Source organism: Oncorhynchus kisutch, unplaced genomic scaffold, assembly GCF_002021735.2.
Source record: "Oncorhynchus kisutch isolate 150728-3 unplaced genomic scaffold, Okis_V2 scaffold810, whole genome shotgun sequence".
NCBI lineage: Eukaryota > Metazoa > Chordata > Actinopteri > Salmoniformes > Salmonidae > Oncorhynchus > Oncorhynchus kisutch.
The window spans coordinates 123887-150947 of record NW_022262755.1 but is presented as its reverse complement, the minus strand read 5'-3'; the positions used below and the strand labels follow the sequence as shown (position 1 = coordinate 150947).

Here is a 27061-nt window from a genome sequence, read left to right as displayed (position 1 = left end):
GAAAGGATTCACTCCTCTACATGTATCCTCCCTCCTAACAGAAAGGATTCACTCCTCTACATGTATCCTCCCTAACAGAAAGGATTCACTCCTCTACATGTATCAGCCAAGTATGGAAGCCTGGAGGTGGCAAAACTCCTCCTGCAGCGGAAAGCTATGCCTGGGACGACGCCGGCAAGGTATTATCATAGACATACACACCTAGAGCTGGTGATATTATAGAATACAGTAACTAGAAACTATTGTTATCACAGAAATACAATAACTAGAACTATTGTTATCACAAGAAATACAATAACTAGAACTATTGTTATCACAGAAATACAATAACTAGAACATATTGTTTTCACAGAAATACAATAACTAGAACTATTTTATCACGAAATACAATAACAAGCACTAGTGTTAGCATAGAAGAAAAAAGGAGAGATGACACAGAGAAGGAGAGGAGGGAAGACAGAATCTAGCTAGAGAGGGAAAGGGAGGTAGAGATGACACAGGGAGGCGATGAGAGAGAGGGAATAGCTAGAGAGGAGAAGGATCAGTGAGGAGGGAAGAAAAATAACTAGAGAGAGAAGAGAGGAGGAGACAGACACTAACTAGAGAGGGAAGGAGAGAAGGAGAGAGGGAAGACAGAATAACTAGAGGGAAGGAGAGCGAGGCGGGAGGGAAGACTAACCCTCAGAGAGAGAGGGAGAGGGATAGAGGGGAGACAGAATAACTAGAGAGGGAAGGACGCGGAGAGAGAGGGAAGGACAGAATACCTAGAGAGGGAAGGAGAGGGGCGAGATGACAGAGGACTAGAGGGAAAGACTACAGGAATCTAGAGAAGAGAAGAAAGAGGGAAGACAGAATAACTAGAGAGAGAAGGATAGGAAGAAGAGGAGGGAAGACAGAATAACTGAGAGGAGGAGACAGGAGGAGAGGGGGAGACAGAATAACTAGAGAGAGGAGGACGAAGGAGAGGGGGAAGAACAGAATAACTAGAGCGAGAAGGAGAGAGGGGAGGGGGGGGGACAGAATAACTAGAGAGAGAAGGAGAGAGCGGGAGACAGAATAACTAGAGAGAGAAGGAGAGAAGGAGAGGAGGGAAGACAGAAAATAAATAGAGAGAGAAGGAGAGGAGGAGAGGCTGGAAGACTCATAGCTCGAGAGAGAAGGAGGGAGGGAAGACAGACCTAATCTAGAGAGAGAGAGAGAAGGAGAGGAGGGAAGACAGAATAACTAGAGAGAGAAGGAGAGAAGGAGAGGAGGGAAGACAGAATAGCTAGAGAGAGAAGGAGAGAGGGAGACAGAATAGCTAGAGAGGGAAGGAGGGAGAGATGACACCCGGAGGAGAGAGGGAAGACAGAATAGCTAGGAGGAAAGGAGAGAAGGAGAGAGGGAAGACAGAATAGCTAGAGAGGAGGGAGAGATGACCCCTCTGAGGAGAGAGGGAAGACAGAATAGCTAGAGAGAGAAAAGAGAGGGAGAGATGATACAGAGGAGGAGAGAGGGAAGACAAAATAGTTCCGAGAGAAGGAGCGAGTGAGAGATGAATGGATGAGTAATACATGTGGTTTCTCCTCCAGAATGGTCTGACTCCGCTGCACGTGGCAGCTCACTATGACAACCAGCAGGTGGCGCTGCGCTGCTTGACAAAGGGGCGTCGCCCCACGCCACCGCCAAGGTGAGAAAACAACACAAAACCTGGAGGGGAAAGACATTCAAATGTTTTACCATGGAAAAATAACAACTTGTTTTTTCACCTGCCTGTCCACTTCAGGGTCCTGTTAGGTAGGACATTTTTTTACGGAAAACATTTAAAAGCCTTCCGTGGAAGAAAATAAAAACAAATGTTTCTTGTGTGGCCAAGTTCAGATAGTCCCTCCTGTTTCACTCTATTTTCTATAATTACAGATACTCTATGTCCATGGATGCTTCTAGAAATGGCAACATTTCCCCTATATAACAATACTGTTGACCCATAATACTGTCCCCTATATAACACACTACTGTTGACCATAATACTGTCCCCTATATAACAATACTGTGACCCATAATACTGTCCCCTATATAACAATACTGTTGACCCATAATACTGTCCCCTATATAACACTACTGTTGACCAGTACCATAATACTGTCCCCTATATAACACTACTGTTGACCCATAATACTGTCCCCTATATAACACTACTGTTGACCCATAATACTGTCCCCTATATAACACTACTGTTGACCAGGGCCCATAATACTGTCCCCTATATAACACTACTGTTGACCCATAATACTGTCCCCTATATAACACTACTGTTGACCCATAATACTGTCACCTATATAACACTACTGTTGACCCATAATACTGTCCCCTATATACAATACGTTGACCCATAAATACTGTCCCCATATAACACTACTGTTGACCCATAATACTGTCCCCTATATAACACTACTGCTGACAGGGCCCCATAATACTGTCCCCCCATAAACAATACTGTTGACCCATAATACTGTCCCCTATATAACAAACTACTGCTGACCAGGGCCCATAATACTGTCCCCTATATAACAATACTGTTGACCCATAATACTGTCCCCTATATAAAAAATACTGTTGACCCATAATACTGTCCCCTATATAACACTACTGTTGACCCATAATACTGTCCCCTATATAACACTACTGCTGACCAGGGCCCATAATACTGTCCCCTATATAACACTACTGTTGACCCATAATACTGTCCCCTATATAACACTACTGTTGACCCATAATACTGTCCCCTATTAACACTACTGTTGACCAGGGACCCATAATACTGTCCCCTATATAACACTACTGTTGACCCATAATACTGTCCCCTATATAACACTACTGTTGACCCATAATACTGTCCCCTATATAACACTACTGTTGACCCATAATACTGTCCCCTATATAACACTACTGTTGACCCATAATACTGTCCCCTATATAACACTACTGTTGACCAGGACCCATAATACTGTCCCCTATATAACACTACTGTTGACCCATAATACTGTCCCCTATATAACACTACTGTTGACCCATAATACTGTCCCCTATATAAACTACTGTTGGCCCATAATACTGTCCCCTATGTAACACTACTGTTGACCCATACTACTGTCCCCTATATAAACACTACTGTTGACCAGGACCCATAATACTGTCCCCTATATAACACTACTGTTGACGAGGACCCATAACTGTCCCCTATATAACACTACTGCTGACCCATAATACTGTCCCCTATATAACACTACTGTTGGACCCATAATACTGTCACCTATATAACACTACTGTTGACCCATAATACTGTCCCCTATATAACAATACTGTTGACCCATAATACTGTCCCCTATATAACACTACTGTTGACCCATAATACTGTCCCCTATATAACACTACTGCTGACCAGGGCCCATAATACTGTCCCCTATATAACAATACTTTGACCCATAATACTGTCCCCTATATAACACTACTGCTGACCAGGGCCCATAATACTGTCCCCTATATAACAATACTGTTGACCATAATACTGTCCCCTATATAACAATACTGTTTGACCCATAATACTGTCCCCTATATAACACTACTGTTGACCCATAATACTGTCCCCTATATAACACTACTGCTGACCAGGCCCATAATACTGTCCCCTATATAACACTACTGTTGACCCATAATACTGTCCCCTATATAACACTACTGTTGACCCATAATAGTGTCCCCTATATAACAACTACTGTTACCAGGACCCATATACTGTCCCCTATATAACACTACTGTTGACCCATAATACTGTCCCCTATATAAACACTACTGTTGACCCATAATACTGTCCCCTATATAACACTGACTTGACCCATAATACTGTCCCCTATATAACACTACTGTTGACCCATAATACTGTCCCCTATATAACACTACTGTTGACCAGGACCCATAATACTGTCCCCTATAACACTACTTTGAACCATAATACTGTCCCCTATATAACACTACTGTTGACCCATAATACTGTCCCCTATATAACACTACTGTTGACCCATAATACTGTCCCCTATATAACACTACTGTTGACCCATAATACTGTCCCCTATATAACACTACTGTTGACCAGGACCCATAATACTGTCCCCTATATAACACTACTGTTGACCCATAATACTGTCCCCTACTATAACACATATGTTGACCCATAATACTGTCCCCTATATAACACTACTGTTGACCCATAATACTGTCCCCTATATAACACTACTGTTTGACCCATAATACTGTCCCCTATATAACACTACTGTTGACCAGGACCATAATACTGTCCCCTATATAACACTACTGTTGACCCATAATACTGTCCCCTATATAAACACTACATGTTGACCCATAATATAATATCCAAGATGGCGTAGCAGTAAGTCGTCCTGTCGTGTCGTGTCCTGTATATTTTGTTTATATTTTGTTTCTTTTCGTTTTTTTACATATTTTTCGTTTTTACATAGCTATCCTTAAAAACATTTTGCTAAACCTAAGCTTCCAATACGCTGGATCTTCACAACTAGCTATCTAGCTAAACTGCAACCCTGGATGATTACCCCTGGCTAGCGTTTCCACCCACTTAGCTTGAAGCTAGCCCGGCCTGCGCTACCCACCGTAGCATTACTCCTGAGGCTACAATACCCGGCCCACGACTGGTCTATCGATGTCACCGCATGAAGAGGAATAAACAGACTCACCCCATCGCGACGTCCCCCCAAAGGCTAACTCTCTAGCCCTCGCTATCTCCCCTGCTTGCTAATTCGGCCTGCTAACTGCTAGCTTGTCCAGCTCCGGTCCGCTAACTGCTACCTTGTCTAGCCCGGGCCTACAAACTGTTAGCTTGTTAGCACAGGCCTGCTAACCGCCTGAATCGCCGCGTCCCAAACGCCCACCGGACCCATATTTACTTTCTATCTCTTCTGACTTTTAATTTGTTTATACCTTCCGGAAACCTGCCTCACCCAATGTGATACGGAATCGCTATTATTTTTATTTATTTTTAGAACACACTCAAGAACCTCCAGAAGCTAACCAGCTAACTAGCTACAAGCTATTTAGTCATTGTTCGTTTTTTTAACCTGGATAACACTCGCCAGTCCAGCTTCCCTTCCCCATCCACCGCTGCCCCCTGGACACTGATCTCTTGGCTACATAGCTGATGCACGCTGGACTGTCCATAAATCACGGTACTCCATTCTGCTTGTTTGTTTTATCTGTTGGCCCCGTTGCCTAGTCTACGCCATTTTACCTGCTGTTGTTGTGCTAGCTGATTAGCTGTTGTCTCACCTACTGTTTTAGCTAGCTTTCCCAATTCAACACCTGTGATTACTGTATGCCTCGCTGTATGTCTCTCTCAAATGTCAATATGCCTTGTATACTGTTGTTCAGGTTAGTTATCATTGTTTTAGTTCACAATGGAGCCCCTAGTTCCACTCTTCATACCCCTGATAACTCCTTTGTCCCACCTCCCACACATGCGGTGACCTCACCCATTACTACCAGCATGTCCAGAGATACAACCTCTCTCATCATCACCCAGTGCCTGGGCTTACCTCCGCTGTACCCGCACCCCACCATACCCCTGTCTGCGCATTATGCCCTGAATATATTCTACCATGCCCAGAAACCTGCTCCTCTTATTCTCTGTCCCCAACGCTCTAGGCGACCAGTTTTGATAGCCTTTAGCCGCACCCTCATACTACTCCTCTCTGTTCCGCGGGTGATGTGGAGGTAAACCCAGGCCCTGCATGTCCCCAGGCACTCTCATTTGTTGACTTCTGTGTTCGAAAAAGCCTTGGTTTCATGCATGTCAACATCAGAAGCCTCCTCCCTAAGTTTGTCTTACTCACTGCTTTAGCACACTCTGCTAACCCTGATGTCCTTGCTGTGTCTGAATCCTGGCTCAGGAAGGCCACCAAAAATTCAGAGATTTCCATACCCAACTATAACATCTTCCGTCAAGATAGAACTGCCAAAGGGGGAGGAGTTGCAGTTTACTGCAGAGATGGCCTGCAAAGTAATGTCATACTTTCCAGGTCCATACCCAAACAGTTCGAACTACTAATTTTGAAAATTACTCTCTCCAGAAATAAGTCTCTCACGGTTGCCGCCTGCTACCGACCCCCCTCAGCTCCCAGCTGTGCCTGGACACCATTTGTGAATTGATCGCCCCCCCATCTAGCTTCAGAGTTTGTTCTGTTAGGTGACCTAAACTGGGATATGCTTAACACCCCGCCAGTCCTACAATCTAAGCTAGATGCCCTCAATCTCACACAAATCATCAAGGAACCCACCAGGTACAACCCTAACTCTGTAAACAAGGGCACCCTCATAGACGTCATCCTGACCAACTGGCCCTCCAAATACACCTCCGCTGTCTTCAACCAGGATCTCAGCGATCACTGCCTCATTGCCTGTATCCGCTACGGAGCCGCAGTCATACGACCACCCCTCATCACTGTCAAACGCTCCCTAAAACACTTCTGTGAGCAGGCCTTTCTAATCGACCTGGCCCGGGTATCCTGGAAGGACATTGACCTCATCCCGTCAGTTGAGGATGCCTGGTCATTCTTTAAAAGTAACTTCCTCACCATTTAGATAAGCATGCTCCGTTCAAAAAATGCAGAACTAAGAACAGATACAGCCCTTGGTTCACCCCAGACCTGACTGCCCTCGACCAGCACAAAAACATCCTGTGGCGGACTGCAATAGCATCGAATAGTCCCCGTGATATGCAACTGTTCAGGGAAGTCCGGAACCAATACACGCAGTCAGTCAGGAAAGCTAAGGCCAGCTTCTTCAGGCAGAAGTTTGCATCCTGTAGCTCCAACTCCAAAAAGTTCTGGGACACTGTGAAGTCCATGGAGAACAAGAGCACCTCCTCCCAGCTGCCCACTGCACTGAGGCTAGGTAACACGGTCACCACTGATAAATCCATGATTATCGAAAACTTCAATAAGCATTTCTCAACAGCTGGCCATGCCTTCCGCCTGGCTACTTCAACCTCGGCCAACAGCTCCGCCCCCCCCGCAGCTCCTCGCCCAAGCCTCTCCAGGTTCTCCTTTACCCAAATCCAGATAGCAGATGTTCTGAAAGAGCTGCAAAACCTGGACCCGTACAAATCAGCTGGGCTTGACAATCTGGACCCTCTATTTCTGAAACTATCTGCCACCATTGTCGCAACCCCTATTACCAGCCTGTTCAACCTCTCTTTCATCTCGTCTGAGATCCCCAAGGATTGGAAAGCTGCCGCAGTCATCCCCCTCTTCAAAGGGGGAGACACCCTGGACCCAAACTGTTACAGACCTATATCCATCCTGCCCTGCCTATCTAAGGTCTTCGAAAGCCAAGTCAACAAACAGGTCACTGACCATCTCGAATCCCACCGTACCTTCTCCGCTGTGCAATCTGGTTTCCGAGCCGGTCATGGGTGCACCTCAGCCACACTCAAGGTACTAAACGACATCATAACCGCCATCGATAAAAGACAGTACTGTGCAGCCGTCTTCATCGACCTCGCCAAGGCTTTCGACTCTGTCAATCACCATATTCTTATCGGCAGACTCAGTAGCCTCGGTTTTTCGGATGACTGCCTTGCCTGGTTCACCAATTACTTTGCAGACAGAGTTCAGTGTGTCAAATCGGAGGGCATGCTGTCCGGTCCTCTGGCAGTCTCTATGGGGGTGCCACAGGGTTCAATTCTCGGGCCGACTCTTTTCTCTGTGTATATCAATGATGTTGCTCTTGCTGCGGGCGATTCCCTGATCCACCTCTACGCAGACGACACCATTCTATATACTTTCGGCCCGTCTTTGGACACTGTGCTATCTAACCTCCAAACAAGCTTCAATGCCATACAACACTCCTTCCGTGGCCTCCAACTGCTCTTAAACGCTAGTAAAACCAAATGCATGCTTTTCAACCGGTCGCTGCCTGCACCTGCATGCCCGACTAGCATCACCACCCTGGATGGTTCCGACCTAGAATATGTGGACGTCTATAAGTACCTAGGTGTCTGGCTAGACTGCAAACTCTCCTTCCAGACTCATATCAAACATCTCCAATCGAAAATCAAATCAAGAGTCGGCTTTCTATTCCGCAACAAAGCCTCCTTCACTCAAGCCGCCAAGCTTACCCTAGTAAAACTGACTATCCTACCGATCCTCGACTTCGGCGATGTCATCTACAAAATGGCTTCCAACACTCTACTCAGCAAACTGGATGCAGTCTATCACAGTGCCATCCGTTTTGTCACTAAAGCACCTTATACTACCCACCACTGCGACTTGTATGCTCTAGTCGGCTGGCCCTCGCTACATATTCGTCGCCAGACCCACTGGCTCCAGGTCATCTACAAGTCTATGCTAGGTAAAGCTCCGCCTTATCTCAGCTCACTGGTCACGATGGCAACACCCATCCGTAGCACGCGCTCCAGCAGGTGTATCTCACTGATCATCCCTAAAGCCAACACCTCATTTGGCCGCCTTTCGTTCCAGTACTCTGCTGCCTGTGACTGGAACGAATTGCAAAAATCGCTGAAGTTGGAGACTTTCATCTCCCTCACCAACTTCAAACATCAGCTATCTGAGCAGCTAACCGATCGCTGCAGCTGTACATAGTCTATTGGTAAATAGCCCACCCTTTTCACCTACCTCATCCCCGTACTGTTTTTATTTATTTACTTTTCTGCTCTTCTGCACACCAATATCTCTACCTGTACATGACCATCTGATCTTTTATCACTCCAGTGTTAATCTGCAAAATTGTAATTATTTGCCTACCTCCTCATGCCTTTTGCACACATTGTATATAGACCCCCCCTTCGTTTTCTACTGTGTTATTGACTTGTTAATTGTTTACTCCATGTGTAACTCTTTGTTGTATGCTCACACTGCTATGCTTTATCTTGGCCAGGTCGCAGTTGCAAATGAGAACTTGTTCTCAACTAGCCTACCTGGTTAAATAAAGGTGAAATAAAAAATAAAAAAAAAATAAAAAAAATAACACTACTGTTGGCCCATAATACTGTCCCCTATGTAACACTACTGTTGACCCATACTACTGTCCCCTATATAACACTACTGTTGACCAGGACCCATAATACTGTCCCCTATATAACACTACTGTTGACGAGGACCCATAATACTGTCCCCTATATAACACTACTGCTGACCCATAATACTGTCCCCTATATAACACTACTGTTGACCCATAATACTGTCACCTATATAACACTACTGTTGACCCATAATACTGTCCCCTATATAACAATACTGTTGACCCATAATACTGTCCCCTATATAACACTACTGTTGACCCATAATACTGTCCCCTATATAACACTACTGCTGACCAGGGCCCATAATACTGTCCCCTATATAACAATACTGTTGACCCATAATACTGTCCCCTATATAACACTACTGCTGACCAGGGCCCATAATACTGTCCCCTATATAACAATACTGTTGACCCATAATACTGTCCCCTATATAACAATACTGTTGACCCATAATACTGTCCCCTATATAACACTACTGTTGACCCATAATACTGTCCCCTATATAACACTACTGCTGACCAGGGCCCATAATACTGTCCCCTATATAACACTACTGTTGACCCATAATACTGTCCCCTATATAACACTACTGTTGACCCATAATAGTGTCCCCTATATAACACTACTGTTGACCAGGACCCATAATACTGTCCCCTATATAACACTACTGTTGACCCATAATACTGTCCCCTATATAACACTACTGTTGACCCATAATACTGTCCCCTATATAACACTACTGTTGACCCATAATACTGTCCCCTATATAACACTACTGTTGACCCATAATACTGTCCCCTATATAACACTACTGTTGACCAGGACCCATAATACTGTCCCCTATATAACACTACTGTTGACCCATAATACTGTCCCCTATATAACACTACTGTTGACCCATAATACTGTCCCCTATATAACACTACTGTTGGCCCATAATACTGTCCCCTATGTAACACTACTGTTGACCCATACTACTGTCCCCTATATAACACTACTGTTGACCAGGACCCATAATACTGTCCCCTATATAACACTACTGTTGACGAGGACCCATAATACTGTCCCCTATATAACACTACTGCTGACCCATAATACTGTCCCCTATATAACACTACTGTTGACCCATAATACTGTCCCCTATACAACACTACTGTTGACCCATAATACTGTCCCCTATACAACACTACTGTTGACCCATAATACTGTCCCCTATATAACACTACTGTTGACCCATAAAACTGTCCCCTATATAACACTACTGTTGACCCATAATACTGTCCCCTATATAACACTACTGTTGACCAGGGCCCATAATACTGTCCCCTATATAACACTACTGTTGACCCATAATACTGTCCCCTATATAACACTACTGTTGACCAGTACCCATAATACTGTCCCCTATATAACACTACTGTTGACCCATAATACTGTCCCCTATATAACACTACTGTTGACCCATAATACTGTCACCTATATAACACTACTGTGGACCAGGACCCATAATACTGTCCCCTATATAACACTACTGTGGACCAGGACCCATAATACTGTCCCCTATATAACACTACTGTTGACCAGGACCCATAATACTGTCCCCTATATAACACTACTGTTGACCAGGACCCATAATACTGTCCCCTATATAACACTACTGTTGACCAGGACCCATAATACTGTCCCCTATATAACACTACTGTTGACCAGGACCCATAATACTGTCCCCTATATAACACTACTGTTGACCCATAATACTGTCCCCTATATAACACTACTGTTGACCAGTACCCATAATACTGTCCCCTATATAACACTACTGTTGACCCATAATACTGTCCCCTATATAACACTACTGTTGACCCATAATACTGTCACCTATATAACACTACTGTGGACCAGGACCCATAATACTGTCCCCTATATAACACTACTGTGGACCAGGACCCATAATACTGTCCCCTATATAACACTACTGTTGACCAGGACCCATAATACTGTCCCCTATATAACACTACTGTTGACCAGGACCCATAATACTGTCCCCTATATAACACTACTGTTGACCAGGACCCATAATACTGTCCCCTATATAACACTACTGTTGACCAGGACCCATAATACTGTCCCCTATATAACACTACTGTTGACCCATAATACTGTCCCCTATATAACACTACTGTTGACCCATAATACTGTCCCCTATATAACACTACTGTTGACCCATAATACTGTCCCCTATATAACACTACTGTTGACCCATAATACTGTCCCCTATATAACACTACTGTTGACCAGGACCCATAATACTGTCCCCTATATAACACTACTGTTGACCAGGACCCATAATACTGTCCCCTATATAACACTACTGTTGACCCATAATACTGTCCCCTATATAACACTACTGTTGACCCATAATACTGTCCCCTATATAACACTACTGTTGACCCATAATACTGTCCCCTATATAACACTACTGTTGACCCATAATACTGTCCCCTATATAACACTACTGTTGACCCATAATACTGTCCCCTATATAACACTACTGTTGACCCATAATACTGTCCCCTATATAACACTACTGTTGACGAGGACCCATAATACTGTCCCCTATATAACACTACTGTTGACCAGGACCCATAATACTGTCCCCTATATAACACTACTGTTGACCAGGACCCATAATACTGTCCCCTATATAACACTACTGTTGACCCATAATACTGTCCCCTATATAACACTACTGTTGACCCATAATACTGTCCCCTATATAACACTACTGTTGACCCATAATACTGTCCCCTATATAACACTACTGTTGACCCATAATACTGTCCCCTATATAACACTACTGTTGACCCATAATACTGTCCCCTATATAACAATACTGTTGACCCATAATACTGTCCCCTATATAACACTACTGTTGACCCATAATACTGTCCCCTATATAACACTACTGTTGACCCATAATACTGTCCCCTATATAACACTACTGTTGACCCATAATACTGTCCCCTATATAACACTACTGTTGACCCATAATACTGTCCCCTATATAACACTACTGTTGACCCATAATACTGTCCCCTATATAACACTACTGTTGACCAGGGCCCATAATACTGTCCCCTATATAACACTACTGCTGACCCATAATACTGTCCCCTATATAACACTACTGTTGACCAGGACCCATTAAAAATAAATACTCCTCTTCTCAGAACCTGGTGTTTCTTATTGAAGTATCTTCTCTGATGTTTTTTTCAAAACTAACACTGGCATATTGCTCCTACCCATAATCCTCTCTGCTCTCAGAACGGATACACCCCACTCCACATCGCTGCCAAGAAGAACCAGACGGTCCGTCGCCTCGTCTCTGCTGCAGTACGGAGCGGAGACCAACGTCCTGACCAAACAGGGGGTCACCCCTCTACACCTGGCCTCACAGGAGGGGCACAGTGACATGACCAGTCTGCTGCTGGGCAAGGGGGCACACGTCAACACTCCCACTAAGGTAGGGGGGGGCACGTCAACACTCCTACTAAGGTAGGGGGGGGACAGAGACTCACATAAACACACACTTAGCAGAGTCGCTGCACACATGCACTCTTTGGCTTACACAATACATTCTCTCCCATCTCTCTCTCAAACTCTCCCTCTCTCTCCCCCTCCATCTTTCTCCAACTCTCCCTCTCTCTCTCCCTACATCTCTCTCTCCCTGCCACCTCTCTCTCCAACTCTCCCATCTCTCTCTCCAACTCTCCCTCTCTCTCTCCTCATCCGTCTCTCTCTCCAACTCTCCCTCTCACTCCCTCTCTCTCTCCCCCTCCATCTCTCTCCAACTCTCCCTCTCTCTCCCCATCTATCTCTCTCCAACTCTCCCTCTATCTCTCCCCCTCCATCTCTCTCTCCAACTCTCCCTCTATCTCTCCCCCTCCATCTCTCTCTCCAACTCTCCCTCTCTCTCTCCCTCCCATCTCTCTCTCCAACTCTCCCTCTCACTCTCCCATCTCTCTCTCCAACTCTCCCTCTCTCTCCCCTCTATCTCTCTCCAACTCTCCCTCTCTCCCACCCCCTCCATCTCTCTCTCCAACTCTCCCTCTCTCCCCCTCCATCTCTCATCTCTCCCCCTCTATCTCTCTCTCTAACTCTCCTTCTCCCTCTCTCTCCCCCTCCATCTCTCTCTCCAACTCTCTCTCTCTCTCTCTCCAACTCTCCCTCTCTCTCCCCCTCCCTCTCTCTCTCTCCATCTCTCTCTGTATCTCTGTCTCTCCCCTCTCTCTAAATGTCTCTCTCTCTGGATATCTCTCTCTCTCTCCCTCTCTCAGAGTGGTCTGACACCCCTCCACCTCACGGCCCAGGAGGACAGAGTGAATGCAGCAGAAGTTCTGGCCAAACGTGATGCTAACCTGGACCAGCAAACCAAGGTACACACACACACGCACACACACACACACACGCACAGACGCACACACACACAGACTCGCACACGCACGCACGCAAGCACACACACACACATACACACTCACGCACGCACGCACACACACACACTTTATTTTTTTCTAAGATCTTTCTCTCATCTTCTTCAGCTCGGCTACACTCCTCTCATTGTTGCCTGTCACTATGGAAACGTAAAGATGGTCAACTTCCTCTTGCAGCAGGGTGCCAGTGTCAACGCCAAAACGAAGGTACCAGAGTTTAATATTGGAACGGGTAAGGTACCAGAGTTTAATATTGGAACGGGTAAGGTACCAGAGTTTAATATTGGAACGGGTAAGGTACCAGAGTTTACTATTGGAACGGGTAAGGTACCACTCCAGTAGCAGACTGACAGTTAGTGACAGTTGGTGACTGTTAGGATTTAAATATTTAAAACCCAACTGTCTGTCTCTCGTGTTCTCGTTCCTTCTGTTTTCTATTTCAGTGTGTGTGTGTGTGTGTGTGTGTGTGTGTGTGTGTGTGTGTGTGTGTGTGTGTGTGTGTGTGTGTGTTTATGTGTGTGTGTGTGTGTGTGTTTGTGTGTGTGTGTGTAATGTGTGTGTAATGTGTGTGTGTAATGTGTGTGTGTGTGTGTTTGTGTGTGTGTGTGTAATGTGTGTGTGTGTGTATAATATGTATGTATAATGTGTGTTTGATGTCAGTGTTTAAAACTCAACTGTCTGTGTCCTCCAGAACGGTTACACTCCACTTCACCAGGCAGCACAGCAGGGACACACACACATCATCAACGTCCTGTTACAGCATGGAGCGACACCCAACACTACTACTGCTGTAAGAACAGTAACACACACACACACACACACACACACATTACACACACACACACACACACACACACACACACACACACACACACACACACACACACACACACACACATTACACACACACACACACACACACACACACACACACACACACACACACACACTGTTTGATTAGATTTTTGATTCTCTCCTCTCCCATCTCTCCTTCCTTCCTTCCTTCCTTCCTTCCTTCCTTCCTTCCTTCCTTCCTTCCTTCCTTCCTTCCTTCCTTCCTTCCTTCCTTCCTTCCTTCCTTCCTTCCTTCCTTCCTTCCTTCCTTCCTTCCTTCCTTCCCTCTCTCTTTCGCTCTCCCTGTCCCTCTCGCTCTCCCTCCCCTCTCCCTCTCTCACTCTTCCTCTCCTGCTTTTTCACACTCTTTCGTTCTCTCTCCCTCCCCCTCTCTCTCACACTCTCTCTCCTTTCCCCCTCTCACTTGCTTTCTCACACTCTCTATCCTTCCTCCCTCTCTCTCTCCCACTCTCTCTCCCTCATTATCCCCCCTCTCTCTACCCCCCTCTCTCTCTCTCTTTCTCCCTCCCCCTCTCTCTCACACTCTCTATCCTTCCTCCCTCTCTCTCTCCCACTCTCTCTCCCTCATTATCCCCCCTCTCTCTACCCCCCTCTCTCTCTCTTTCTCCCTCCCCCTCTCTCTCACACTCTCTATCCTTCCTCCCTCTCTCTCTCCCACTCTCTCTCCCTCATTATCCCCCCTCTCTCTACCCCTCTCTCTCTCTCTCTCTCTTTCTCCCTCTCTCTCTCTCACACTCTCTATCCTTCCTCCCTCTCTCTCTCCCCCTCTCTTTCTCTTTCTCTCTCTCTATCAGAATGGGAACACTGCTCTGTCCATTGCCAGACGTCTGGGTTACATATCTGTCGTTGACACTCTGAAGGTCGTCACAGAAGAGGTCATCACCACGACAACGGTATGTGACCCCCTCGTGACGCTTCCAGCTAGAAGGTTTCCCCCTAACAGCTTACCCCTTCTCATATCCTAACCTTAACCATTTAGCAGGGAAAATAACTGACGTTAGATCAGTGTGTTAGGAATGAACACGGTCCTCTGTCTGTCACAACAGTACCAGTTTGTTTTCCGTCCGTGACTTCACAACTTTCACAACAACAACAAAACAACACAGAATATCATTCGTGTTTCTATGGTTACAACCCTCTGGTTCTAACGGGCTGAATCCTTGTTCTCTTTTTTTTCCCCCTGGTTGTGATTGGCTTGGAACCCCTGTGCTGACAGACTGTGACATCAGAGAAACACAAGATGAATGTTCCGGAGACCATGACGGAGATACTGGACGTGTCGGATGAGGAGGGTGAGTTCCTTTTGATAATATATAAATAAATACTGTGATTGAGACAGACAAGAGGCTTTACAGACAAACACACTTTTCAGAGGAGGACACTAACAGAGATAATATATAAATAAATACTGTGATTGAGACAGACAAGAGGCTTTACTGACAAACACACTTTTTAGAGGAGAACACTAACAGAGATAATATATAAATAAATACTGTGATTGAGACAGACAAGAGGCTTTACTGACAAACACACTTTTTCTATAGCTATGTGTTCTAGAATAACATTATCACTTCTAGAATACATTCTGGGTAGATTCTACCAGGCTACACTGTTGTTTGGTTCGTGGTTTGAACAGTCACTGAGATTATATTTGGTTATCGATGCAAAATAGGTTACTTTGACGAATAGCTTAAATAGCCTATAGATCAGATCAAGGAACCGAACGACAACACTGCCCCCACGACAGCAGAAGGAATAATAGTGTCTAAATATTCAGGTAGTAAGAAAGTAAGTTGAATGCCCAAAAGTGTTACAAGGAGTCGCCCCCTTTGACAATATTGCAGCACTCTTGCTTCTGCGTAGAGTTTGTAGTAAACTTTCCAGTAGATATTTATTAACAGCCTGAGGAGAATGGTGGTGATTGATGTCTACCAGAATGATGCCAGAGATGACTGACTTCACAATGATGCCAGAGATGACTGACTTCACAATGATGCCAGAGATGACTGACTTCACAATGATGCCAGAGATGACTGACTTCACAATGATGCCAGACATGACTGACTTCACAATGATGCCAGACATGACTGACTTCACAATGATGCCAGACATGACTGACTTCACAATGATGCCAGAGATGACTGACTTCACAATGATGCCAGAGATGACTGACTTCACAATGATGCCAGAGATGACTGACTTCACAATGATGCCAGAGATGACTGACTTCACAATGATGCCAGAGATGACTGACTTCACAATGATGCCAGACATGACTGACTTCACAATGATGCCAGACATGACTGACTTCACAATGATGCCAGACATGACTGACTTCACAATGATGCCAGAGATGACTGACTTCACAATGATGCCAGAGATGACTGACTTCCCCCTTTTAACTCTTTCTATTTATATCCCCCTTCTCCCCTCATCCCACTTCTCCCCCCTCTCCCACTTCTCCCCCTCCCCCCTCTCCCACTTCTCCCCCTCCTCCTCTCCTCTCCCTCCTCTCCCCCCAGGTGAGGACACTATGACAGGGGATGGAGGGGAGTACCTGAGAGCTGAGGACCTGAGGGAGCTGGGAGACGACTCTCTACCTGGACAATACCTGGACGGATTCAACTACATGAGCCACAACCTGGACAGGTGATGCACGCACACACACACTCGCACGCACGCACGCACACACACCCACACACACACACACACACACACACACACACACACACACACACACACACACACACACACACACACACACACACACACCCTACCATACACAGAGTCACTAGTGGAGGCTGCTGAGGGGAGGAGGGCTCAGAGTAATGTCTGGAACGGAGCAAATGGCATCGACACCTGATACCATTCCACAAATTCTGCTCCAGACATCAGACCCTCTATCACTGTGTATAATATAGTACTGTCTATGTCTCATCAGACCCCTCTATCACTGTGTATAATATAGTACTGTCTATGTCTCATCAGACCCCTCTATCACTGTGTATAATATAGTACTGTCTATGTCTCATCAGACCCTCTATCACTGTGTATATTATAGTACTGTCTATGTCTCATCAGAGCCTCTATCACTGTGTATAATATAGTACTGTCTATGTCTCATCAGACCCCTCTATCACTGTGTATAATATAGTACTGTCTATGTCTCATCAGACCCTCTATCACTGTGTATAATATAGTACTGTCTATGTCTCATCAGACCCTCTATCACTGTGTATAATATAGTACTGTCTATGTCTCATCAGACCCTCTATCACTGTGTATAATATAGTACTGTCTATGTCTCATCAGTCCCTCTATCACTGTGTATAATATAGTACTGTCTGTCTCATCAGACCCCTCTATCACTGTGTTGATGTGTATAATATAGTACTGTCTATGTCTCATCAGACCCTCTATCACTGTGTATAATATAGTACTGTCTATGTCTCATCAGTCCCTCTATCACTGTGTATAATATAGTACTGTCTGTGTCACATCAGACCCTCTATCACTGTGTATAATATAGTACTGTCTGTGTCTCATCAGACCCCTCTATCACTGTGTATAATATAGTACTGTCTATCTCATCAGACCCCTCTATCACTGTGTATAATATAGTACTGTCTATGTCTCATCAGACCCTCTATCACTGTGTATAATATAGTACTGTCTATGTCTCATCAGACCCCTCTATCACTGTGTATAATATAGTACTGTCTATGTCTCATCAGACCCCTCTATCACTGTGTATAATATAGTACTGTTTATGTCTCATCAGACCCCTCTATCACTGTGTTGATGTGTATAATATAGTACTGTCTATGTCTCATCAGACCCTCTATCACTGTGTATAATATAGTACTGTCTATGTCTCATCAGACCCCTCTATCACTGTGTTGATGTGTATAATATAGTACTGTCTATGTCTCATCAGACCCTCTATCACTGTGTATAATATAGTACTGTCTATGTCTCATCAGTCCCTCTATCACTGTGTATAATATAGTACTGTCTGTGTCACATCAGACCCTCTATCACTGTGTATAATATAGTACTGTCTGTGTCTCATCAGACCCCTCTATCACTGTGTATAATATAGTACTGTCTATCTCATCAGACCCCTCTATCACTGTGTATAATATAGTACTGTCTATGTCTCATCAGACCCTCTATCACTGTGTATAATATAGTACTGTCTATGTCTCATCAGACCCCTCTATCACTGTGTATAATATAGTACTGTCTATGTCTCATCAGACCCCTCTATCACTGTGTATAATATAGTACTGTTTATGTCTCATCAGACCCCTCTATCACTGTGTTGATGTGTATAATATAGTACTGTCTATGTCTCATCAGACCCTCTATCACTGTGTATAATATAGTACTGTCTATGTCTCATCAGACCCTCTATCACTGTGTATAATATAGTACTGTCTATGTCTCATCAGACCCCTCTATCACTGTGTTGATGTGTATAATATAGTACTGTCTATGTCTCGTCAGACCCTCTATCACTGTGTATAATATAGTACTGTCTATGTCTCATCAGACCCCTCTATCACTGTGTATAATATAGTACTGTCTATGTCTCATCAGACCCCTCTATCACTGTGTATAATATAGTACTGTCTATGTCTCATCAGACCCCTCTATCACTGTGTTGATGTGTATAATATAGTACTGTCTATGTCTCCAGGTCTCATCAGACCCCTGTCCACCAGAGAGATGGAGTCCTGATTGAAGACATGATCACCAGCCACCAGGTCATTAAACATGTACACACCTTTACACACCTTTACACACCTTTACACACCTTCACACACCTTTACACACCTTCACACACCTTCACACACCTTTACACACCTTCACACACCTTCACACACCTTTACACACCTTTACACACCTTTACAGAAACCGGTGTACACCTTCACACAGCTGTACACATCATTATAACCTTGACACACAGCTTTACAACCCTGTACACACATTTACACACCTGTAGAAACCTTTAACACACCTGAATACTCACCTATATAAATACACCTGTAGAAACCTTTAACACACCTGTAGAAACCTTAACACACCTGTAGAAACCTTAACACACCTGTAGAAACCTTAACACACCTGTAGAAACATTAACACACCTGTAGAAACATTAACACACCTGTATAAATACACCTGTTGATGTTTCTGTTGAAGTCCACCTCCAGATGTAGTTGTGTTGGTCAGCAGGTGTCGTCTCTGTCCAGAGAGAATGAGAAGGACTCCTTCAGACTGAGCTGGGGAGCAGAGCACCTGGACAACGTAGTGCTGTCATCTAGCCTGCTGCACTCTGGGTCAGTATGGAGCACACACACACATACACACACACACATGCACGTACACACACGCACATACACACGCGCACACACACATGCACTCACACACACACACACACGCACACTCACACACACACGCATGCAAGCACACACATGCACGCACACACACACACGCACACACACACGCACATGCATACAAGCACCCAAAGATACACAGGTGCACATGTTTAGTAATATTCACTGTTTTACAGGATAGAGTTTGATTCACCTCCTAAATCCACGTTAATTTCCCCTTTACACTTCTATTTCACTCCTTCACTTTATACTATGTTTTCTCCGTATCTCTGTGTTGTGGTTCTATCTCTCTGTGGTTCTATCTCTCTGTGCTGTGGTTCTATCTCTCTGTGCTGTGTCTCTATCTCTGTCGGTCTGGTCTCTTTCTATCTCTGTCTTTCTTTCTGGTCGCTTTCTGTGTCTCTCTGTCTGTCTCTCTCTCTCTCTGTCTCTCTCTCTCTCTGTCTGTCTCTCTCTCTCTCTGTCTCTCTGTCTCTCTCTCTGTCTCTCTCTCTCTCTGTCTGTCTCTCTCTCTGTCTCTCTCTCTCTCTGTCTGTCTCTCTCTCTCTCTCTCTCTCTCTCTCTCTTGTCTCTCTCTCTCTCTGTCTCTCTCTCTCTCTCTTTCTCTCTCTCTCTCTCTCTCTCTCTCTTTCTCTCTCTCTCTCTCTCTCTCTCTGTCTCTCTCTCTCTCTCTCTGTTTCTCTCTCTCTCTCCCTCTCTCCCCCTTTCCCTCTCACTCTCTCTTTTCCTCTCACTCTAATTTTCTCTCTCTCTGATGGTGTGTGTTTTGTCTGCTTCTAGCCAATCCTCCCCGTGCCTAGACCATGACAACAGCAGGTGATTTCTCTCTCTGTTTCATTTTCTCCCTCTCTCTCCCTCTCTCTCTGTCTCTCTCTCTGTCTCTCTCTGTCTCACTCTCTCGCTCTCTGCGTCTCTCTCTCTCTGTGTCTCTCTCTCTCTCTGTGTCCTCTCTCTCTCCCTCTCTCTCTCTCTGTCTCTCTCTCTCCTCTCTCTCTCTCTCTCTCTCTCTCTCGCTCTCTCTCTCTGTCTCTCTCTCCTCCCTCTGTCTCTCTCTCTGTCTCTCTCTGTCTCTCTCTCTCTCTCTCTGTCTCTCTCTCTCTCTCTCTGTCTCTCTCTGTCTCTCTCTCTCTCTCTCTCTCTCTCTCTCCCTCTGGTCTCTCTCTCTCTCTCTCCCTCTGTCTCTCTCTGTCTCTCTCTCTGTCTCTCTCTTTCCTCCTCCTCCTGTTCTTCACCTCCACCTCTCCATGCATGCTGTCCCCTTCTTCTCCCAGGGGTACATCCTAAACTATCTCATATTTCAGTTAAATGCATGTAATAAGACTATAGATGCCATAGTAATGCTATAGAAATCCAAGGTAAGTTGGATATGCTGTAGGTACTAACACATTGTTACTTGAAGTTCATCCATCTTAAAGAAAGCAGATTCCTGGAGCGATGCGATAGCTTCTGATGCCTTTCTTCCTGTCTGGCAACTCAGAACTTACTAGGAATGGAATATTGGAATGGGAGTAGAGTGATACTGAGTAGAATGGAACAGAATGGAAGTGAATAGAATAGAATGGAAGTGAATAGAATGGAAGTGAATAGAATGGAAGTGAATAGAATGGAAGTGAATAGAATGGAATGGAAGTGAATAGAATGGAATGGAAGTGAATAGAATGGAATGGAAGTGAATAGAATAGAATGGAAGTGAATAGAATGGAATGGAAGTGAATAGAATGGAATGGAAGTGAATAGAATGGAATGGAAGTGAATAGAATGGAATGGAAGTGAATGGAATGGAAGTGAATAGAAGGGATTGGAAGTGAGTAGAATATAATGGAAGTGAATAGAATGGAATGGAAGTGAATAGAATGGAATGGAAGTGAATAGAATGGAATGGAAATGAATGGAAGTGAATAGAATGGAATAGAAGTGAGTGGAATGGAAGTGAGTAGAATGGAATGGAAGTGAATAGAATGGAATGGAAGTGAGTAGAATGGAAAGGAAGTGAATAGAATGGAATAGAAGTGAATGGAATGGAAGTGAATAGAATGGAATAGAAGTGAATAGAATGGAATGGAAGTGAATAGAATGGAATGGAAGTGAATAGAATGGAAAGGAAGTGCATAGAATGGAATGGAAGTGAATAGAATGGAATGGAAGTGAATAGAATGGAATGGAAGTGAATAGAATGGAATAGAATGGAATGGAAGTGAATAGAATGGAAGTGAATAGAATGGAATAGAAGTGAATGGAATGGAAGTGAATAGAATGGAATGGAAGTGAATGGAATGGAATGGAAGTGAATAGAATGGAATGGAAGTGAATGGAATGGAATGGAAGTGAATAGAATGGAATGGAAGTGAATGGAATGGAATGGAGGTGAATAGAATGGAATGGAAGTGAATAGAATGGAATGGAGGTGAATAGAATAGAATGGAAGTGAATAGAATGGAATGGAAGTGAATGGAATGGAATGGAAGTGAGTAGAATAGAATGGAAGTGAATAGAATAGAAGTGAATAGAATGGAATGGAAGTGAATGGAATGGAAGTGAATAGAATGGAATGGAAGTGAATAGAATAGAAGTGAATAGAATGGAATGGAAGTGAATGGAATGGAATGGAATGGAGGTGAATAGAATGGAATGGAACTGAATGGAATGGAATGGAGGTGAATAGAATAGAATGGAAGTGAATAGAATGGAATGGAAGTGAATGGAATGGAATGGAAGTGAGTAGAATAGAATGGAAGTGAATAGAATAGAAGTGAATAGAATGGAATGGAAGTGAATGGAATGGAAGTGAATAGAATGGAATAGAAGTGAATAGAATAGAAGTGAATAGAATGGAATGGAAGTGAATGGAATGGAAGTGAATAGAATGGAATGGAAGTGAATAGAATGGAATGGAAGTGACACTGACGCCTTGTCTGCATGAATCCAGAGTAGGGGATTAACATGGGTAACTGGGATGCCAGGAACACTCTTCACATTTAAACAAATGAATAAATACAAATGACAAGACCCTGCAAATGACAACATTTCCCCCAATGTGACACTAATGCAATTCCACTTAATACCCAACATGCACTGCTGCAGATTAGCAACACATAAAACAGCCTATTATCCAATCAGGTTGTCATGGAAGCCTTTATCCTGGCGTATTTACTTCTCACTGAGCCACCAGACCCTGCAGGACTGCACACGCGACCCGAAGGCAGGAAACAGGAAACAGGAAACCCTTACAGTATGACCTGGGAAGTAACGTGTGCCTCTTTGAGATGTCGCTGTAACTCTTCAGACAGGCCTGTGCACAATTCACTACATAGGCATCTCTGTCAGAGACAAGAAGTTCGTTAACAATTCACTACATAGGCATCTCTGTCCGAGACAAGAAGTTTGTTAACAATTCACTACATAGGCATCTCTGTCAGAGACATGAAGTTTGTTAACAATTCAGAGAGGCAAGAGTGACAGTTCTATCTTCTCCTGTCCTCTGGAACCTAGGCTGTTATCCTGTCCAGTACCCTCCTGTCCTCTGGAACCTAGGCTATAATCCTATCCAGTACCCTCCTGTCCTCTGGAACCTAGGCTATAATCCTATCCAGTACCCTCCTGTCCTCTGGAACCAAGGCTGTTATCCTGTCCAGTACCCTCCTGTCCTCTGGAACCTAGGCTGTTATCCTGTCCAGTACCCTCCTGTCCTCTGGAACCTAGGCTATAATCCTATCCAGTCCCCTCCTGTCATCTGGAACCTAGGCTATTATCCTATCCAGTACCCTCCTGTCCTCTGGAACCTAGGCTATAATCCTATCCAGTACCCTCCTGTCCTCTGGAACCTAGGCTGTTATCCTGTCCAGTCCCTTCCTGTCCTCTGGAACCTAGGCTGTTATCCTGTCCAGTCCCAGTCCCAATCCCACTGAAACCCCTAAATCCTGACTCCTGCCTGGCATGAACATTTCTAATTGTATTCTGTAATCCCCTAGGTTGCATTGTCAAAGAGCATCTCTTGCCTATGCAAGTCAAAATACCACTATAGAATTCACCCTACTTCTCAGTGCTGTCTCGTATTGCCTCCCCATATGAGAGCTTCGGTAGAGAACGTGTGATCAACAAACGGTACGAGGGTAGATATTTTAAAAACAGACTTAGTCCCTGTTTTAAAAACCTTGATATTTATATATATTTCCGGTCTTCATCTCCACGTTATTCATGAGCTGATCTGATATATAATCATTCACTCGATTTCGCCAAAATCTCTGAGATGTTCTGTCATTCGTTGAAAGGAGATTATGCAGAAACTTTGGTCGTTTGACTTTTTGTATGACTGCGGATACCGAGTCGGTGCTTCTTGAGCGCGCTCAGCAGGTGTACTGCTGAAATGCGCTGAATTCATTGAGGAACATGATAGAGCTCGGATTTTATAAACGGCTTCTCACTTCGCAACAATGTCACTAACCACTGTTTCCATCCACAGTTTTTATGCGAGTAAAGTCATACTGCATAAACAAATATTTTTTTAAACTCACGACATCTGCGATGGAAAGTTTTGGTATCGTTGTATAAATGCCGACAGATCATTTGTTCGTTCCACATGGTGAGATCTTTTAATGTCTGTAAAATGATGCAAGAAATGGTGGTGGAAACTCACTCTTTCACAGATCAACCATTTAACCCCTTCCCCCGTTTCCCCTACTCCCTCTCCCTCTTCTCTCCCCTTCCTTACTCCCTCTCCCTCCACACCTCTCCCTCTTCTCTCCCCTTCCTTACTCCCTCTCCCTCTTCTGTCCCCTTCCCTACTCCCTCTCCCTCTTCTCTCCCCTTCCCTCCACACCTCTCCCTCTTCTCTCCCCTTCCTTACTCCCTCTCCCTCTCCCTCTCCTTGCCTCACCCCTTCCCTACTCCCTCTCCCTCTCCCTCTCCTTGCCTCACCCCTTCCCTACTCCCTCTCCCTCTCCTCTCCTCACCCCTTCCCTACTCCCTCTCCTCTCCTCTCCTCACCCCTTCCCTACTCCCTCTCCCTCTCCCTCTCCTCACCTCACCCCTTCCCTACTCCCTCTCCCTCTCCCTCTCCTCACCTCACCCCTTCCCTACTCCCTCTCCCTCTCCTCTCCTCACCCTTCCCTACTCCCTCTCCTCTCCTCACCCCTTCCCTACTCCCTCTCCCTCTCCTCACCCCTTCCCTACTCCCTCTCCTCACCCCTTCCCTATTCCCTCTCCCTCTTCCTCTTCCTCTCCCTCTCCTCACCCCTTCCCTACTCCCTCTCCCTCTCCTCTCCTCTCCTCACCCCTTCCCTACTCCTTCTCCTCTCCTCACCCCTTCCCTACTCCCTCTCGCTCTCCTCACCCCTTTCCTACTCCCTCTCCTCTCCCTCTCCTCACCCCTTTCCTACTCCCTCTCCTCTCCCTCTCCTCACCCCTTCCTTACTCCCTCTCCTCTTCCCTACTCCCTCTCCCTCTCCTCTCCCCTTCCCTACTCCCTCTCCCTCTCCTCACCCCTTCCCTACTCCCTCTCCCTCTCCTCACCCCTTCCCTACTCCCTCTCCCTCTCCTCACACCTTCCCTACTCCCCCTCCTCACCCCTTCCCTACCCCCTCTCCTCTCCCTCTCCTCACCCCTTCCCTACTCCCTCTCCTCACCCCTTCCCTACTCCCTCTCCTCACCCCTTCCCTACTCCCTCTCCTCACCCCTTCCCTACTCCCTCTCCCTCTCCTCTCCCCTTTCCTACTCCCTCTCCATCTCCATCACCCCTTCCCCACTCCATCTCCTCTCCCCTTCCCTATGTCATCTACTCTCCTCTTCCCTAATCCCTCTCCATCTCCTCTCTTCTCCCCTTCCCCCTCTCCCTCCTCTCCTCCTCTCCCCTCAGCTTCCTGGTCAGTTTCATGGTGGACGCCAGGGGTGGGGCCATGCGTGGTTGCCGTCACAACGGGCTGCGCATCATAGTGCCGCCCAGGAAGTGTTCCGCTCCGACGCGGGTGACGTGCCGCCTGGTGAAGAGGCACCGCCTGGCGTCCATGCCCCCCATGGTGGAGGGAGAGGGGCTGGCAGGACGCATCATCGAGGTCGGCCCCACCGGGGCACAGTTCCTCGGGTAAGACGGAGAGAGGGAGGGGGAGTGTGGACGAGAGAGAGAGAGAGTGTGTCTGTGTATATGTGTGCTCGTTCGTGTGTGTGTGTGTAATGTATGTACGTCCTTGCGTGTGTGTGTGTGTTGACGTTCTCTTCTCCGCCCCGTGCTGCGTAATGGATCAGTAAGCTCCACCTTCCCACGGCCCCGCCCCCTCTCAACGAGGGAGAGAGTCTTGTCAGCAGGATACTACAGCTGGGGCCTCCTGGCACCAAGTTCCTGGGGTAACTAAAACACTACAGCTGGGGCCTCCTGGCTCCAAGTTCCTGGGGTAACTAAAACACTACAGCTGGAGCCTCTAGGCACCAAGTTCCTGGGGACACTAAAACACTACAGCTGGGGCCTCTAGGCACCAAGTTCCTGGGGTAACTAAAACACTATGGCTGGGGCCTCTAGGCACCAAGTTCCTGGGGTAACTAAAACACTGTAGCTGGGGCCTCCTGGCACCAACTCCTGGGGTCACTAAAACACTACAGCTGGGGCCTCCTGGCACCAAGTTCCTGGGGTAACTAAAACACTACAGCTGGGGCCTCCTGGCACCAAGTTCCTGGGGTAACTAAAACACAACAGCTGGGGCCTCTAGGCACCAAGTTCCTGGGGTAACTCAAACACTACAGCTGTGGCCTCCTGGCACGGAGACCACAGAGAGAGAGAGGGGACACAATATATACCCCGGCCCCTGGTCTCATCATATATTCCCCCCCACCCACCCAGCCAGACCATATATACCCTGGTCTCATCATATATACCCTGGTCTCATCATAAATACCCTGGTCCCATCATATTTACCCTGGTCTCATCATATTTACCCTGGTCTCATCATATTTACCCTGGTCTCATCATATATACCCTGGTCTCATCATATTTACCCTGGACTCATCATATATACCCTGGACTCATCATATATACCCTGGTCCCATCATATATACCCTGGTCTCATCATATTTACCCTGGTCTCATCATATCTTCTCCCCAGCCTTCTCCACATTTGAGTTATAGTGTCGTTGTGTTGTTGAGAATTACAATCTGAATCAGTTCTAGTTTTATCCCATTACCCGCCATGATTTTTCCTCCCCATATTGTAATGTTGTGA

At 45.6% G+C, this 27061-nt stretch overlaps 1 protein-coding gene across 1 annotated transcript in view; it reads left to right on the top strand.

Moving 5' to 3' along the window:
* Window positions 1-78: 78 nt before the first annotated feature.
* Window positions 79-27061, top strand: part of LOC109885492 (ankyrin-2) — a gene marked incomplete at its 5' end in the record, with an annotated part of 101827 nt that continues 74844 nt past the window's right edge. The window contains 15 exon segments of the mRNA XM_031816512.1: window positions 79-179; window positions 1572-1669; window positions 12421-12481; window positions 12483-12635; window positions 13450-13548; window positions 13711-13809; window positions 14294-14392; window positions 15252-15350; window positions 15674-15749; window positions 16980-17106; window positions 19160-19226; window positions 19696-19799; window positions 20637-20672; window positions 25708-25932; window positions 26094-26192. Coding sequence (XP_031672372.1) covers window positions 79-179; window positions 1572-1669; window positions 12421-12481; window positions 12483-12635; window positions 13450-13548; window positions 13711-13809; window positions 14294-14392; window positions 15252-15350; window positions 15674-15749; window positions 16980-17106; window positions 19160-19226; window positions 19696-19799; window positions 20637-20672; window positions 25708-25932; window positions 26094-26192 — 1543 coding nt within the window.